The sequence below is a fragment of the Nematostella vectensis genome, chromosome 2, assembly GCF_932526225.1.
Source record: "Nematostella vectensis chromosome 2, jaNemVect1.1, whole genome shotgun sequence".
NCBI classification, from domain to species: domain Eukaryota; kingdom Metazoa; phylum Cnidaria; class Anthozoa; order Actiniaria; family Edwardsiidae; genus Nematostella; species Nematostella vectensis.
In genome coordinates this window covers 21,242,654-21,255,863 of record NC_064035.1, presented here as the reverse complement: position 1 = coordinate 21,255,863, position 13,210 = coordinate 21,242,654, and the positions used below count along the sequence as shown (strand labels likewise).

At 39.9% G+C, this 13,210-nt stretch overlaps 2 protein-coding genes across 2 annotated transcripts in view; both read right to left on the bottom strand.

Annotated features, from left to right (window-relative positions):
- The window catches only part of LOC5513193 (cilia- and flagella-associated protein 65), a 45,096-nt gene that overhangs the window by 26,253 nt on the left and 5,633 nt on the right, over window positions 1–13,210 (bottom strand). The window contains exons 7-20 of the mRNA XM_048723322.1: window positions 7,612–7,763; window positions 7,376–7,489; window positions 7,174–7,282; window positions 6,894–7,009; window positions 6,533–6,682; window positions 6,231–6,285; window positions 6,076–6,149; window positions 5,600–5,668; window positions 4,387–4,473; window positions 4,070–4,150; window positions 3,921–3,975; window positions 2,521–2,606; window positions 1,868–1,921; window positions 743–815 (exon numbers count right to left, since the gene is read on the bottom strand). Coding sequence (XP_048579279.1) covers window positions 743–815; window positions 1,868–1,921; window positions 2,521–2,606; window positions 3,921–3,975; window positions 4,070–4,150; window positions 4,387–4,473; window positions 5,600–5,668; window positions 6,076–6,149; window positions 6,231–6,285; window positions 6,533–6,682; window positions 6,894–7,009; window positions 7,174–7,282; window positions 7,376–7,489; window positions 7,612–7,763 — 1,275 coding nt within the window. The remainder of the gene's footprint in view (window positions 1–742; window positions 816–1,867; window positions 1,922–2,520; window positions 2,607–3,920; window positions 3,976–4,069; window positions 4,151–4,386; window positions 4,474–5,599; window positions 5,669–6,075; window positions 6,150–6,230; window positions 6,286–6,532; window positions 6,683–6,893; window positions 7,010–7,173; window positions 7,283–7,375; window positions 7,490–7,611; window positions 7,764–13,210) is intronic.
- On the bottom strand, window positions 8,095–12,378 carry LOC125560917 (uncharacterized protein K02A2.6-like). Its single transcript, XM_048723323.1, has one exon. It carries the CDS (start codon window positions 12,259–12,261, stop codon window positions 8,239–8,241), a length of 4,023 nt encoding a protein of 1,340 aa, XP_048579280.1. The 5' UTR covers window positions 12,262–12,378; the 3' UTR covers window positions 8,095–8,238.

The window sequence follows — 13,210 nt, the reverse complement described above, 5'->3', positions numbered from 1 at the left end:
TGTAGGAGAAAGGTTCCTATGGTGGTATTAGCATGTGGGAGAAAGGTTCCTATGGTGGTATTAGCATGTAGGAGAAAGGTTCCTATGGTCGTATTAGCATGTAGGAGAAAGGTTCCTATGGTCGTATTAGCATGTGGGAAAAAGGTTCCTATGGTCGTATTAGCATGTAGGAGAAAGGTTCCTATGGTCATATTAGCATGTAGGAGAAAGGTTCCTATGGTCGTATTAGCATGTAGGAGAAAGGTTTCTATGGTCGTATTAGCATGTACGTAGGAGAAAGGTTCCTATGGTCATATTAGCATGTAGGAGAAAGGTTCCTATGGTCATATTAGCATGTAGGAGAAAGGTTCCTATGGCCGTATTAGCATGTAGGAGAAAGGTTCCTATGGTCGTATTAGCATGTGGGAGAAAGGTTCCTATGGTCGTATTAGCATGTAGGAGAAAGGTTCCTATGGCCGTATTAGCATGTAGGAGAAAGGTTCCTATGGTGGTATTAGCATGTAGGAGAAAGGTTCCTATGGTCGTATTAGCATGTAGGAGAAAGGTTTCTATGGTTGTTATTAGATCATTATATATAGATGTGATGTTGTACATTGTATACCAAAACCATGTTCTATTATGACAATGTTTCTGTTTTAAATAATTTTGTATTTAATGTTTTTGTTGTCAATGTTTTTGTTTTCAATGCTCGTGTTTTTTTTATATTTTTCAATATGTGATCGCTGTTTCAATTGGTCCTTACCTGTCGAGTTTAGAGTTAAGCACCATGGAGGGCAGAATGTATTGTCCTCAACGAGACGATAATCTCGCATACTCTGACACAAATAAAACCACACAACACAAATAAGGGTCATCACAATAATCCTACATACCCTGTGGTTAAACATGCAGTAAACAGCAAGCATTCAGTAAACAAAACTAAACAGTCAACATATGGTAAACAAAAGTAAACATGTACAGTAACAACCCCTTGATGGCCATGCCTACCCAGACCCTGGCCTATGGCACTTCTTTTATTAAGTTTTTACCATACCTAGCCAGACCCCGGCCTATGGCACTTCTTTAATTACGTTTTTACCACGCCTACCCAGACTCTGGGCTATGGCACTTCTTTTATTAAGTTTTTACCACGCCTACCCAGACCCTGGCCTATGGCACTTCTTTTATTAAGTTTTTACCATGCCTAGCCAGACCCCGGCCTATGGCACTTCTTTTATTAAGTTTTTACCACGCCTACCCAGACCCTGGCCTATGGCACTTCTTTTATTAAGTTTTTACCACGCCTACCCAGACCCTGGCCTATGGCACTTCTTTTATTAAGTTTTTACCACGCCTACCCAGACCCTGGCCTATGGCACTTTTATTAAGTTTTTACCACGCCTACCCAGACCCTGGCCTATGGCACTTCTTTTATTAAGTTTTTACCACACCTACCCAGAGCCTGGCCTATGGCACTTCTTTTATTAAGTTTTTACCACGCCTACCCAGACCCTGGCCTATGGCACTTTTTTATTAAGTTTTTACCACGCCTACCCAGACCCTAGCCTATGGCACTTCTTTTATTAAGTTTTTACCAGGCCTACCCTGACCCTGGCCTATGGCACTTCTTTTAAGTTTTAACCATGCCTACGCAGACCCTAGTCTATGGCCTTCCATTTATTAAGTTTGTACCACGCCTACGCACCCCTTGGCATATTGCACATCATTTTTACGATGTGGCTGTAGTCTTTCTAGTTATAGTAAATGTGTGAGAGTATATTTGGCTAAAAAATAGGTTCATGAGACCATATTCTTCCTTCTTTTGCTGCTGATTGTTAATTCCTTATTCTTCAACTCTAGAAATTACCAACAACTGGCTATTGCATACCTTGTAGGAAGCAAAACATTCCAACTGTGCACTGAAAAACTGATTTGCAGCATTCTGGAAAACAAAGAGGGTGAAAATGGGAGAAAAGGGGAGTGTAATGTTCACAAAAATTTTTAACTTTTGCACTTTTGGTAGCTCAACATTGATACGATTGATACGAGCGATTGATACCAAATAGATTATAAATGAGATTATAAGCTATTAGAGTAAGCATATCATGCCCACTAAAAATATCCAGATCAATTAATGTAGAGATTGCAAGATTTCTGCCATGTATTCCACATGCAATGCAAAAAATATAAAAGTAAAACAACCATGTCTTCTGTTAAGGAAGATTTTCTTTAGTTGCCTTTTTTAGCAATTGCCTAGTCTACCTTAGGACTCCCTAAGATGTTTAATTTTGGTTATGTAACATTTAAAACATATATACTGTGTGTGACACACTAGTTGCAGTGAAGCAGTAGAAAAATCAGACTCTGGCTTCCCATGAGTACAAACACACAAGCAGGGAAGTAGAACAGGCAAAACCACAGGTTAAACTAAGTCACATAACTATTTGTCTATACATATGGAGTATAAATGAGACTGTAAGGAGCTCATTCAGTACTATAACAAGAGTATTCTTGTAAAAGTGTAGAGCAGTGGGGTCTTACTGGTCTAAATGTCACTCTAAAGGAGGCGGTCTTCAATGGGAGGATGTCACACTCCTCGGGGCTGACTGAGAACACACCCTTGGTATCTATAGCCACATAAGAGAATTAGCAAGAAATACTCATGCTATAAAGAGAACACACCCTTGGTATCTATTCAGGGCTTCTGGGATTACGTGGAGAAAAACTCAAAATTACGCGGGATCCTTTGCTAAATTACGCGCTAAATTATGCGGAAAATCAGTCATTACGCGCTAAATTACGCTGGATTTTGCAATACATTTTTCTTTCAAAATCAAAATTTTGCGGGATTGTTTACTGAATTACGTGCTAAATTACATGGAATATCAACTGCTACGCCAAAACTACATTTTGTACCGAAGGAAAGCACGAAATAACTTGAAAAGGTTTATTTTTTGCGCAAAAATATCTTAGGCGAGTTTTCATTGGCTCCTAGCCACCAGCCAATTAAAAAAGGTATTTTATTATTAGTCCTAGGCCTTCGCGGTTTAGCAAAGAATGCCTAGTCATTTTATTTGTTTTTCGAAATTCAGTTCGAAATATTGCACTCTTACGAAAAATGTCTTTTTTTACGAGAAATAGAGGTAAGAACCCTAAAAGAACACATCAGCTGTGCACTTAATAAATGTTTTGTCTTTCAAAATTTAGCCAAATTATGCAGGATTACGCAGAAATTTGTGGATTACGTGGAGAAAGCCAAATTACGCGCTTCCGCACAAGCGCGTAATTCCAGAAGCCCTGTCTATAGCCACATAAGGGAATTAGCAAGAATATAAAGACTGCTATGATTAATATGTGTGTGCATGGATATAGATGATTAGTAGTATAATGTGTGTGGATATAGATGATTAGTAGTATATGTCTGTGTATGGATATAGATGATTAGTAGTATATATGTGTGTGGATATAGATGATTAGTAGTATATATATGTGTGTATGGATATAGATTATTAGTAGTATAGATGTGTGTGGATATAGATAATTAGTTGTATATATGTGTGTATGGATATAAGATGATTAGTAGTATATATGTGTGTGGATTTAGATGATTAGGAAACCTATGTAGTTTGTATTTTTCTCAAACCAACACTATACACCGCTCTACTTTCGAGTATTGAGCACTTTCTATGAAAGCCTTCAACCATCATTTTATATATATATATATATATATATATATATATATATATATATATATATATATATATATATATATGGATATAGATTATTAGTAGTTTATATGTCTGCATGGATATAGATAATTAGTTGTATATATGTGTGTATGGATATAAGATGATTAGTAGTATATATGTGTGTATGGATATAGAATGCAAGTAGAAAGTAAGAACAAGCTGTTCCCCGGACTCCCCTAATAAATCACTTGCCCTGCATCCAAGTGCATACAATCTTCCCTTTGGTGTGATTTGTTATATTGACCGTCTAGGAGGGAAAAAGGAAGAGAAACAGCATCAATTTCAATGATGAAAGTAGTATAGATGACAGTACTGGGCTGGAATACAGTCTTCCTAATTACCTTTTGTTCAACTCTGACATGCGGGACCCTGCCAAACTCCATGCAGTTGATATCAAGGCTGACATGAGGGAAGGTCACCACCTATACACACCAAAACAATGCTTTTTATTATTAAAAAAAATATATAAAAAATATATATATTGCTTATTGGTGGTACAAGGCATGCATGTTCCACTGTTGCTGATGACCTTTTTTATACATCAAAAAATGTATTTTGTACAGAGCTTGTACACTGGATTGGTTTATTCATTTGTGCTCTGTAAAAGTGTACTTTATGGTTCCTTGAAGTACTTCAAGATGTACTTTTTAATACTTACAGTGTCACCATAGCTACCATCATTAAACAGCTGTTCCACACGACTCAGCTTAGGGTGTGACTTACGGCAATCACCAGCACTGACACCCTGCGATCAAAAGAAGATTATTAACAAACTTATCAATGGGAGCAATAGCTTATTTTGTGAATACTAGTTGATTTTTCTGCTAAAACATCTTCTCAGGCTAACCCAGCCAGTAGCCATAGACATAATCAAGGCAAAATGGTCATGACAAAGGTAAAATGGTCATGACAAAGGTAACATGGCCATGACAAAGGTAACATGGCCATGACAAAGGTAACATGGCCATGACAAAGGTAACATGGCCATGACAAAGGTAACATGGTCATGACAAAGGTAACATGGTCCTGACAAAGGTAACATGGCCGTGACAAAGGTAAAATGGTCATGACAAAGGTAACATGGCCATGACAAAGGTAACATGGCCATGACAAAGGTAACATGGCCATGACAAAGGTAACATGGTCATGACAAAGGTAACATGGTCATGACAAAGGTAAAATGGTCATGACAAAGGTAACATGGCCATGACAAAGGTAACATGGCCATGACAAAGGTAACATGGCCATGATAAAGGTAACATGGTCATGACAAAGGTAACATGGTCATGACAAAGGTAACATGGCCATGACAAAGCTCACCCGCTAGTAGAACAGGCTAATCTAGGCGGGTTCAGCTTAAATAATAGTTACAATAAAAGTTATGATAATTTCAGAAATAACAAACACAGGATGAGCAAGACAAACAGGTACACATAACATAAAAAAGAGAAAAAATGGGAGGAGTTTAGTTTTCCTGTAGAGAACAATGTTTGTTTCCACCGAGCGACTGCTACTTTTTTAAAAAAGTCAGCTTAAGTTTTATTTGAACTAAAAAGATAAAATAACTTCCACCCCCTACTTATGCTGAAAGTTAATGAAAGCCCTGATAACCAAGGTAATATGGTCATAACCAGGGTAATATAGTCATAACCAGGGGTTTCATTAGGCCCTGGCAGCAGGCGGTAGGTAATATGGTCATAACCAAGGTAAGATGGTCATAACCAGGGTAAAACGGTCAAAACCAGGGTAATATGGACATACCCAAGCTAATATAGTCATAACCAAGGCAATATGGTCATAACCAAGGCAATATGGTCATAACCAAGGCAATATTTAAACTCCCAAGATCTCCTTGCTGTGATTGGCTTTACCTCTATTGGCTCCACAGCTCCCTGTTCGTCCAGTCGTAACTTCTTTTCCAAAAGCAAGTTGTTCAGTTGCTAGATGGAAAGGCTTGGTGTCAATATGTACTAAGTCATTAATGATATTAACAATAAGCAGGGTTATTATTATTATGTTAATATTATGTTATGTTAATAGTTCATGGTGGTCACCCTGATGGTGTTCAAATCTCAGAATGACACGAGGATGACGTCCTGTCGAAGCTAATGATGCACAGGGAAGAATGATTATGGCCCCTTGACAAGTTTTTTCAAGAGATGGAAGTCGAGCAAACAAATAAAGCTTTAGTCTAAGTGTTACTGTTTCTTTGCTTTAAAACTTAAAGAGCCTAATTTCCATTTTTTTAAATATATATTGTGTTTTCCTATGCAATGTGACTGTTACTAGGTATGTGCTGTCCATAAATAGGGCCATGCACTGTGCCATAGGTAGAATTATAGCAAACCTCTGGGGGGATTCTTGTGAGTCCACGGCTCTCGTTGATCCTGAATCTTTCCAAATGTTTTTTACGCAAAGGAGCTGGAACAATGAAACAAGATAATATATGAATTAAGTATATCAAACTTTAGAAAAAGTATTACCTTACCAGGTATATCTTACCAGGTTTTACTTGCTCTGTATGACAAGTTCCTATCAAATCAACAAATAATGGATCCTAGGAAGTAAAATACCATGTCATGGTCAGAGAGTAGTGCCATTTAGGGGTCAGGGGGCCTGTGCCCATAATAATAAAGGATATGAAAAGTAGGGGCGTGGCAGTGGCCTCTAGTTTTAGTTAGCAGGGCTCCTTAGTGTTAGTAAACTAACAGAAAGAGAGAAAAAATGTGAGAAATCACATAATCTGAAATAGAACCAAGTAAACAACGAAATAATCAATAAACACAATTGCATGGAACACCTACCTGATTCTGAACAAGACAAACAAGCTGCCGATAGTAGTTGATTGGCTTAGCGGGGGTAAAGTAGGCTATAATAGTCTTGGATTCTCCTCCAGGGATACAACCACAAGTGGAGTTCAACTTGAATACACTCTGTGCACAGTCAATAAGGAACTGAAATAAAAACACAAAAGAAACTAAGTACAAGCACTTTTGAGGTAGTCTATTTCTATGGGATTTCACTAAATATCCAGGCCCAAATAAGCTTAATGAATAAACTGAGCTTAGCTTAATGAACTGAGCTTAATGAACTGAGCTTAACAAACTGAGCTTAATAAACTGAGCTTAATGAACTGAGCTTAATAAACTGAGCTTAATGTACTACCTGGAACGCTGCAGGGACAGCAGAGTTGTTGACCACTTTAAAAGTTCTTGCAATTTGCTTTCCACTCTCCACAACAGTGAAGTCCAGACAATCAGTGTCAAGACAGACTTCAGGACCTGGAATCAGCAGCACTTATTAATAGAAAAGCAGTTTAGGAAGATACAAGTTATTATTATTAGGACAAAAGTGGCCAAGCAAGATACAAATAGACATTTGGTCTTCTCTTGCTTGGATCTTATTTTGTGGACCAAATCAATACATCTTGTATTAGAAGTGTCACCTTTACAAGTCCCCTTGCACTTGATCAGAGAGCAATTAGTTGCACCCAGGGCAACAACTTCAAGGTAGTCTACAGATTGCTGGCTTGGTGTGTGAGGGCTATAGGAAATCTGAAAGGTGGAGCAGAATACAACACACTTGAAATGTGCTTCGTTCTTGATTGCTTTACAGAAAAAATGGATATAAATGTACAGCAGACTCACCTTGATTTTGGTTGCGCTGTTAGCACCTACCACACCATGGTAGTGTGAACACGTGAACACTGTGTCAATGTTACCCTCATATGACGGCTGTAGGATTTGGAATGGAGCATTTACCTGCAAAAGAATAAAAGAAAGTTATCTATTAGTAATAAATCTACCAACAAAATTCCCGAACAATTTCAAGAACACATATGTGCATATGTTTTATAGTGGTATTGTACAGATATTGGACTTACTGGAGATACATTTTGTAGCTCAATCCACTTGGTTTTGGTGGTCTGTATTGGTACAGAGCCAAAGTCTACTGTGACCTGACCAGTCCTGTCCTCATTTTCAGAAAAGGCCTTTGCACCTGGACTCCTACTTACAATAAGATGGGGGAACTTACCTGGGAAACAAAAAAAAACACAGACTTAATCTCAATCCAGATATTTGTTAAGCACAAGTCTTTTCAGGGCCTCTGACAGGATGCGGAGATGCAGATTCGCAACCTAGACCATCCTGAGCCGATTTTCTGCGATTTTTTTGTTCTTTCAAGAAATTAAGCAAAAACAATGTAATGTATTTGAGAAAAACCTTAGGATCAAAACGAATAAACAGTAATGGCGGACTCTCGTTGTTTATTGCTGCTACCCAGAAAACCTTGTGGTCATACAAACAGGAATCCCAAACATTACATACTGCCCCACCCAAGTTTACAACTAAAAGATACTTGCTTGCTGAGGCCAGTAAAACTATCAAATTTATACACACAACATGTCAATAAGTAAAAAACAACAACAATGTCCATGACAAGTTCTTGACAAGTTGTCAATCCATCAGATCCGGAAAAATGTACACAGTGTGTGATATGCTGCTTAAAATTAACATACATAGTCTTTGAGGTGAGTAGGTGTGGTTTTGAGTCGAGTACTTCTTCGCAGAGTACTTGCAGGTTCAGAAGCTGGAAGCTCTGTCTTCTTCGGTTCCAATGAAGGTTCTGGAACTGTGATCTCAGGTTCCTTAAATTCCTCTGGAATCTGCTTGGGTACAGTTGTTTGCATTGGAACTTGGGCCAATTCTGTTGAACTCTGAAGATCATTGGCGACTGTGGGTGTGCTTGTCCTCAGGCGAAGATGGTCAACATGTCGTCGAAACACTCCACCTGAACTGAGTTGAACGACATACGAAACCGGTCCTGACTGTTGAATAATTGTTCCACATAACCACTTTGGACCATATGAAAAATTCTTGACAAATACTGGGTCATTCACTTGAAATTCTCTGAGTGGCACTAGATTGTCGTGTTGTTTCTTCTGTGCGAGCTGTTTATCTTCTACACGAGTGCGAATTGTGTCCTGACTAAGGGGGTTTACCAGGTCCAAGCGCGTCTTCAGCTTCCGGTTCATTAATAGCTCACCAGGTGTTTTACCAGTGGTTGCATGAGGTGTGGTACGATAGCTTAGTAGAAATCTGCTTAACTTCGTGTCTAAGTTTTCCTTTTCCCCTCCCATCTTCTTCATTGTTTCCTTGAAAGTGCGAACATATCTTTCAGCAAATCCATTGGATGCTGGGTGTTTAGGTGCTGAAGTGATGTGTTTTATGCCATTCTCAGACATAAAAAGGGCAAATTCTTCACCTATGAAGGCAGTTGCATTATCAGATACAATGATATCAGGCAGTCCATGTACTGAGAAGCATTCTCTTAACTTCTGGATGGTTACTGCAGCAGTACTGGAGTTTGTCTTGAATACCTCAATCCACTTACTATAGGCATCACCGATCACCAGGAACATGTGTCCTTCGAAAGGTCCTGCATAGTCAATATGTATGCGAGACCAAGGTCTAGACGGCCACTCCCACGGATGTAGGGGTGCAGTAGAAGGTGCCTTAGCATTACTTTGGCAGCTTGTGCAATCTTTCACCTTTTGCTCAATATCCGCGTCCAGGCCAGGCCACCAGAAATAGCTTCGGGCTAACATTTTCATGCGAACCATTCCAGGATGTCCATCATGTAGTTCCTGGAGAAGCTTGACTCTTCCTTGAGGAGGAATGACTACGCGAGAGCCCCAGAGTAGACAGCCATCCTGACAGCTAAGTTGGTGCTTTCTATCAGAGTAGGGCTTGAACTCAATGCGATCATTTGAATTGGGCCAACCGGACATTACTTGGTGTCGTACTGCACTAAGAATAGGATCTTTTGAGGTCCAACGCTCAATGTCCTTGACTTTAACGGGTGTGTTGACTTCAAGATGATTCATTACAAACATAATGTCGCCAGGCACTGGAACATTTCTGGTTTCATTTGGCAATGGCAGCCGGCTCAGGCCATCGGCATTACCATTTTTCTGGCCTTCTCGATATACTAAAGTGTATGAGTAGCCTGACAGGAATACCGCCCACCTCAATATGCGTGGTGAGGCTGAGGTCGGTATTTGTTTAGTTGACTGTAGCAGACCCAGCAGGGGTTTGTGATCAGTGTAGATGGTAAAACTCCGTCCATATAAGTATGAGTGGAACTTCCTCACCCCGAACATGATGGCTGCTGCCTCTTTGTCGAGCTGTGAATAGTTCTTTTCGGCTGGGGACAGAGTACGTGAGGCATATGAAATAGGACGTTCAGTCCCATCATCCATCACATGTGAAATAACACAACCAAGACCATATGGTGATGCGTCACAAGCAAGGGTTAACTCTCTTTCCAAGCTGTAATGCACTAGAAGTTGTGAAGAGTGAAGTGTGGACTTGGCTTGGTTCCAAGATTTTTCATGTGCTTCACTCCAGTTCCAAGGTGTGTCTTTGACTAACAGCTGATGTAAAGGAGATAGTATTGTAGTGATGTTAGGTATGTAACAAGCGTAATAGTTAAGCATGCCTAAAAAGGCTTGCAGTTCTTTCAGATTAGAAGGTCTCGGTGACTCTTGAATTGCTTTGATTTTCTCGTCAAGGGGGTGGATACCATCTTTGTCTATGCGGTGTCCCAGGTAAGTGACTTCAGGTGCTTGAAAAATGCACTTCGAACGTTTAAGACGGACGCCAGCTTTGTCCAGACGTGACAGGACTTCTGTTAGACTTTTGAGATGATCTGCTGATGTCTTCCCGGCAATGAGAATATCATCTATTCGTACTACAACATTCGGAATACCCTGCAGTAAATTTTCCATTGTGCGTTGGAAAATCCCAGGGGCTGAGGCAATGCCGTAGCACAGTCTATTGTACTCAAATAGGCCTTTATGAGTGGTGATAGTGGTGTACTTCTTTGATTCTTCATCTAACTCAAGTTGTTGATAAGCTTGACTCAGATCTAGTTTTGTAAACTGCACTCCACCTCCAAGTTGAGCTAGCAGATCCTCTGTTTTAGGAATTGGGTAATTGTCAAGTTTGCTAACTTGGTTCAAAGTAACTTTGAAGTCTCCACAAATGCGTATAGACTCATCAGATTTGACAATGGGCACAATGGGTGTTGCCCATTCCGAAAATTGAACTGGACGAATTGTTCCTTCTTCTAACAAACGGTCCAATTCTCTCTCTACCTTCTGACGTCGTGCATATTCTACCGTGCGAGGTTTGAAGTACTTGGGTTTGGCTTGATGATCAACGTATATCTTTGCTTTCACTCCTTGAATTGTCCCTAGTCCTTCCTTGAATAAATTTTCATGTTTCTTTAGCAGGTCAGACACATCAGGGGATACAACTTGAACTAGGAAAATCTCTGGCCATGACAACTTAACATGTTGTAACCAATCTCGTCCAAAGAGACTGGGCACCTTGCCTTGTACAACTATAACTGGCAAGTGTTCAAAGAAGTCCTTGTACTTGACTTCCACTACAAGCTTTCCTAAAACTGGAATTGTCTCCCCGGTGTATGTTTTCAAGGTTAGCTTGGTATCTTGCAGATTGAGAGATGAACCCTCAATGTTCTTCAATTGATCAAAAATGTCCTCTCCGATTACTGAAAGTGATGCACCAGTGTCCAGTTCCATTTGAACTTTAAGACCATTTAATTCAACATCTACTAAATACGGATTTTGGCGGTTGCCTTGACTGACAGCAAACAATGGATATATATCTTCATCTTCTATTTCTTTATCAGTATCCAGGACATGAATTGCTGGTTTCCCTTGTTTTGGATGGTGGTTTGAATTTGGCTTGGTTGTCTCGGACGACTTTTTTGCTTTTTTGAGACATTTGGCAACAATATGTCCTTTCTTTTTACAATAATGGCACGTGGCCTCCTTGAAACGACATTTTGACGGGTGGTGATTTTTCCCACAACGATAACACTCTTTATTTTCGCTTTTAGAACGCGGTAAGGGCGAAGAACTGACCTTTTTTACAGATGCAGACGTTGAACTTAACGTAGAAGGAGCAGATTGAAGATCGGCCATGTGCTGTGCGGTCGTTTCCATAGACGAAGCAATGTCGTAAGCTTTTTTGAAAGTTAAGTTCTCTTCTGATAGCAAACGCCTTTGGATTCTTTCATTGTTAATTCCAGACACCAGACGATCACGCAGCATATTTTCCAGACTGCCACCAAAATTGCAGTATTCTGCCATGTTTCGTAGAGCCGCTACAAAGTCAGACACGTTCTCCCCGCTCAATCTGAAACGGTTATTGAACTTGTGCCGTTGCACGCTTTCACTCGGTTTTGGGTTGAAATGGCTCTTTACCAAGGTGCACAAGTCAGCATAAGATTTCTCTCCAGGTTTCGCTGGGGCCAGCAGATCAGACATTAATTTGTAGGTTTGTTTCCCTACCGAACTGAGGAGGATTGCACGGCGTATTTTCAAGTCATCGTCAGACGTAGTTACTCCATTTGCTTCAAAATAGAAGTTTAGACGCTCGATATACTGTTCCCATGAATCAGAATCTCTGTCGAATTCGTCTATTTTGCCGTAGGTTGCCATTTCCGAAATCCTCGTCGCCAAAAAATGTAATGTATTTGAGAAAAACCTTAGGATCAAAACGAATAAACAGTAATGGCGGACTCTCGTTGTTTATTGCTGCTACCCAGAAAACCTTGCGGTCATACAAACAGGAATCCCAAACATTACAAACAAGATGCCTAAACTTAACTTGCATTGTATTCTTTCACTATATTGTTGATTGTTTTGGATTCAAAACGCAAAGAAATGGGAAAAAAGCAGCTGTTTTTATACTTATTACATCGCTACTTTGCGATAATGTCAATTCATAAGCTGTAAAATCTACCAGGCATTACAAGTGTGTAGCTGACGTAAAATCAGTTCTAGCCTCATTTCACATTCCTCTTTTTCAAATCAAACCTTGCATATGTATCACATATGTTGGTCACCATTATCCACTGTAAACTAAAGCACGGTATTAACACAAAAAAGGTGTACAGCACATCACAGAGCAAACAAAAAATATATTTATAAGAAAAACATTAGGATGTTTTTGCATCATTGCTGTTTCATTGTCGCAACGTGAGATTCCAGGTTACCACATACGATAGCGTTACAACCGAAATGCCTAGTGTAGGTCCCCATTTATACTTTGCGCTCCTGTCAGCAGTTTCCGGCTGAAGTCAAGTCCGCCAAACTCACAAATCGCGGCGATGCCTATGTAATGCAAAGGCAGGGGATCCACGCCACAGCATGGAAAGACAAAAAAAACGTTTTTTTTCTTAAGCAGTGGAAGCCAGCCAGAAGGCCAAGAGACTGTAAACAGGAAAGGAAAGGATGGCACATCAGAGAAAGTGTCAGCGCCGCCGTGTGTTGTCACCTACAACAAGCACATGAGCGGCTTTGACTATGCCAACCAGAAGCGAGGAGACTACAAGATCCCCATCAAATCTCTCCGGTGGTATCGCTATTTGTTTATATTTCTGTTCGA